Source organism: Berghia stephanieae, chromosome 5 (assembly GCF_034508935.2).
Source record: "Berghia stephanieae isolate SIO BIC M18660-M18661 chromosome 5, UCSD_Bste_1.3, whole genome shotgun sequence".
Lineage (NCBI taxonomy): Eukaryota > Metazoa > Mollusca > Gastropoda > Nudibranchia > Aeolidiidae > Berghia > Berghia stephanieae.
In genome coordinates this window covers 75,300,529-75,305,528 of record NC_088364.1, presented here as the reverse complement: position 1 = coordinate 75,305,528, position 5,000 = coordinate 75,300,529, and the positions used below count along the sequence as shown (strand labels likewise).

Genomic DNA, 5,000 nt, shown 5'->3' with positions numbered 1-5,000 from the left:
TTAGTTGTAAGCATCAAAATGTTTAATAAAACTGGAAATAATGTAAAAATATGTTTTCAAACAGACAAGCATTTCCCTGTCGCAAAACCTTGAGATTACTTTTTAAATTATCAAGAGCTTTACTACAGTACTTTTTCTTTCAATAAAAACCATGAAAATAAATGCTTTAAAGATAAATATAAAACTGGGAGGATATTTGAATACTCAACTAAACAAATAAGGGAGTTAAGAATCGTCAAAAATATATAAATATGGATAATATGAAAAAACCAAATTAGATTCAAGAGAAAAACAAAGTGAAAAAAAAATATGTATCTTTGTTTTCAAGGAGTTTTAATACACGTGGAATACAACAATGCAATCTCATTTAAGAGTACATGGTTTAACAATGCTTTGTTTAGTCTGAGTCATTGATGATTTCATGAGGATGAAAGAAATATGGATGCGAACAACTAATATTACTGATAAAAACTGTAAAAAATATTGTAAATTAACATGATGATTATACACGCTTCTATATTCTGTAATAAAATCTTAAAGAGAAAATCAAAATATATATATAGTATCATTCTATTGTTTTCAACTTTGGCTTTATACAGTAAGTATAACTGACTAACCAACATTTCTGACTGTAAATCGAATTGCCACGACAATTTGTCTACGAAGAATAGAACGATTATCTGAAAACCAAACTCAACAAGTCACTGGATTGGTTATCTCCATGTGAAACAAAGGGTAGTAACTTATGAAAGTAAATGCAAAGGATGAACAAAGTGCCTATCAAATACCAAGTTGAAGTATTTTAAGAAAATTTAAAGTATAGGAATAGTTGAATAATTCTATTTATCATTATACTCAGTAAACTGAACAGTTTAATAATTGCTATATAAGTTAATGGATTCTATATGTGACCCATCCCCCGAAAACGGTATTATGTTGGGGAGATGCAAATGCTGAAAATGATTTGAGAGCTAAAATGTCCTGAAAAGTTAAACGTGAGTTTTTGTCACTTTAAGAAATGTTATTAATTCTCCTCAATATATCATAAAAACATTTGATTTTCATATTTTTGACTACAGATACAGCATTTAGCATCTATATTACCCCTATAATAAAACCATTTTGTGGTGGTGGGCTACATATTCGTTAACCTGATTGTGTCTTATTATATAGGGTAAGTCTACACTACTCAGAATCCTACAGTCATAATTATTAGAGTTTCATTCACATAGTTTGTGCGGGCTATGTGGTCTTGTGGTATGACATTCGCTTGTGGAGCGGAAGGTCCAGGCTTCGAACCTCGCATAATTGGTGCATATTTGAGTCCCTGGAAAAGGCTCTTTACAACCAATCTCTCACTGTGCTCTATATCTGTCCGAAAAAAAATTTGTAATATCGCCTAACAGGCGTCATGTCCCGTCATACATGTTAAGTGTTGCTGAGCACGTTTAGTAGATATTGTGCTATATAAAAGCTCAATTTTTTTATTTTATTATTTTTATTTCAACCTCATCATGACGACAATCAATAACCACTAATATCCACAATTGATCGCATGCACACAAACTGATTACGTTTTTTTATTTAACTCTTGGTAAAACAGGTTTTCTTACCACCTCAAGGGGAGCTAACCTGTTTTACCAACAGTTAAACAAAAAAAATAAAAGCTGTAACATAATTACCTTAACCACTGTTTTGCGTGCATTGACAGTCACTACAGTATCATCAACTCTGCGGTCTTCATTGATTATGGGAGTTTGTGGGTTGGGAGTTCCAAAGGTCGGTTTTGGCTCAGTGGTTATGGTCACAATAACATCAGTCTGCGCAAACTTTGCAGTTGGGTATCCATTGTCAGAAACACTGATTGTGCACTGTGGTGAATTAAAGGTGAGGAAAGGGGCATGATATGAACTTATAATAATTATTATTATAATACTGCTGCTGCTGCTGCTGCTGCTGCTGATGATGATGATGATGATGATGATGATGATGATGATGATGATGATGATGATGATGATGATGATGATGATGATGATGATGATAATATAAATAATAAAACTTATAATAATAATAATAATCAGAAACGATTGTGATAATAATGGTGAGCATTTCTATTGCACCATGCTCCTTTTATATTCAGAGGGCTCGCTCAGTGCGCAATTCATAAAATCCATTAAAAGAATATTACTGGTAAATACAAGAAAAATTGAGTGGAGCAGGCACTTATGTTGATAACAACAAGAGATGAAGTGAGTAGGAAAGTGCAAGAAGACAATAGAGAATTAAAATTTTGCGGCGGTGATGGGGGTTTGAACCAGGGACCTTACTGGTATGACAACTCCGCCTGGCTGGGAAGAGTGTGACTCTACCATATGAGCTACCCACAATCCACTTCCACCTGGCCGGGAAGAGTGTGACTCTACCGTATGAGCTATCCACGATCACTGCGAAAGTTTTATTCTCTATTGTCTTCTGGCACTTTCCTACTCACTTCATGTCTTGTTGGTAAATACAACTTATTTCTAATCTAAAAAAGACCAACAATAATGAAATGTTTCAATAAAGAGATGAGTTTTATCTTGAAAGTTAAATTTTAGAATATGTGGCTCCTTATGGCGTAGGAAAAAGGCTACAAGTCATCAGACCAACAATGGCATATCAAACATGAGACATACTTACTGTGACCACTTGCTCCACTAACATCGATGGATCAGTGAGTAATATAAATTGACCAGTCGTGGGCAACACTTTGAAATTGGCTTTGCAGAAGTCATTTTGGACTAGGGTATATCTCATTTCATCCTGGGGAAAATGTAAATATTCATGATGATGATGATGGTGGTGGTGGTGGTGGTGGTGATGTTGGTGCGATTAGCGATTGTCTATTTTATATTCTTTAAGGTCTACAGTAAAATCATGACCACAGACTTATAAAATTGCAATCTCTTTAATCTCTTTGGCTCATTTTTATGCTGGGGATTCCGTTTTAAAATTGATCTCGAATTAAACTTGATGTATAAGCTATTTCAATTTGAGCCTTTGAGAAGTTCTCCACAGAAATCTGAACATCTTTTAACTTTTACTTTTAAGGATTTGAACAAGCAACATGACCTCAACAAATTATACATAAAACAAACATGCCTCTGCTTGTATTTGTTTTTTATCCGGACTTCTACTGTCTGCATCGAAGTTCACATTAAAAAAAAAAGAATGGTGAGTTATAATGGTGCACATTCATATTGCAAAACTTTTTCTCTCTAAGTGAAGGCAGTGAAGAAAAAAAAAATATATATATAATTCATTTTCTTACCCCATCTAGAAGATCTTCCGCTTCAACTACAACGAGATCTGTGAAAGGTTTAGTTGAGTAAGTCACTGTGGCTCGATATGGATTCACCTTAAATAATGGACTATTATCGTTGCGGGTTACTTTGATAGTCAGGACCAGTTTTCCTTCAAAGGTGGGATAATTTGGATCAAATGCTCGGATATCAAGCTGTTGAAGAAAGAGAAAAAAAAATGAAATTTATCTTTATGAACTTTCAATATAGTTCCTTTACATTCCTTTAATTCAAAGGGTTCATTTTATTCTCATTTATATTACCGTAAAAGTTTCTAGTTTGTTTTAATTTATTTCGTTGATATGGTAATGTAGGTACCTCGTGAATTAAAAATATGCAGGAACGTCAAAACAACTAGTGTTTTATAAATTACTTTTGAGTTAATGAATTCGTTCATGCAATACTTATTCCACTTTAGACCTTGGCCATATCTTTAGATGCTTGTCCCTATTCAAGGATACTAAAAATGATAAAGGGAAAAAACAAAAGAAAAAAAACCAAACCCACACATTTAAATCCTATTGACTTTTCGGAACGATTGAATATAGTAGTCTTCATTTCATGCATAAACTGAAATTTTAACTGACCTTATACTCTTCCTCTTTAAAGTCTCTCAAGTTATTACGGACGGAGACGACTCCAGTTGTAGAATCCACATCAAAAAGGTACGGGCCCAAGCCAGTTCCTACAACTCTGTACTGAATAACAACCTAGAAGTAAACGATTTCATATTGCGTATATAAACATTATCTGATAGATGTCATTCGAAACTAATCTTTAAAAAATATACATTCCTTGTGAAGTAAAAGGCTGCAAAGCTTGAGAAGCAAAAAGTGTAAAAAGATAAGACACATTATTGTACATTACATCAAACTAAGAAATTCTCTCCTGTTGGGCATGTTTTTCTTTTCTTTTGCCATAAACTCTGTAATTTCAACTATGTTTACATCCAATTCTCAAGACAATTTCACCTCTGATCATAAATATTGTTTAAAGAAGTGACATTCTTTTATCCTTTGATTTTCATTTATATTAATTTATTCAAAATATATGATAATAGGTGTGACAAAGGGGAATTATAATACGTCCCCACAAACCTGTAAGGCAGTCAGTAAATAAAATCAAAATTAAACACTGGGATAGACATGATAAGGACAGAAATATTCAAAACAAAAATTATATTTATTAGGAATTAGATTTCCATCATGTTAAAAATGAATATCGACTATCGGTTGCTTACATTTGTTCCTCGTTTTGTAGCTCTAACAGTGCGCACTGGAGAACCAACACCTCTGTTCTCAGGAATAGTGTCCGTAAGCTGGTCAGGCGTGAATTGCGGGGCAATTATTTTGATCACATTGATGGTTACAGAACCTTCTCGAGACTTCGCTGGTTTACCAGAATCTGTTGCTTGCACAGTGAACTGTTAGTGACAAAAATAGTAAAGGTGTTATAAAACAATAATTTTAAAAATTCGCCATTACAAATGACGACGACATATTTTGTTACTGTTTAATCAAAATCATATAAATCGATCCCCCCCCCCCCCTCCAAAAAAAAAAATCAAAAAAAAAATCAAAAAAAAAATCTAAAGACTGTCATTTTAACTTGTCTGAGGTTTTGTCTTTTTTTTAAAGTCCTCAAATACATTTAATGACA

The 5,000-nt window shown here is 33.3% G+C and overlaps 1 protein-coding gene across 1 annotated transcript in view; it reads right to left on the bottom strand.

Moving 5' to 3' along the window:
* Positions 1–5,000, bottom strand: part of LOC144973608 (uncharacterized) — a 230,766-nt gene that overhangs the window by 38,596 nt on the left and 187,170 nt on the right. The window contains exons 142-146 of the mRNA XM_078916257.1: positions 4,582–4,764; positions 3,929–4,051; positions 3,311–3,496; positions 2,680–2,802; positions 1,683–1,871 (exon numbers count right to left, since the gene is read on the bottom strand). Of these exons, the coding sequence (XP_078772383.1) occupies positions 1,683–1,871; positions 2,680–2,802; positions 3,311–3,496; positions 3,929–4,051; positions 4,582–4,764 (804 nt within the window). The remainder of the gene's footprint in view (positions 1–1,682; positions 1,872–2,679; positions 2,803–3,310; positions 3,497–3,928; positions 4,052–4,581; positions 4,765–5,000) is intronic.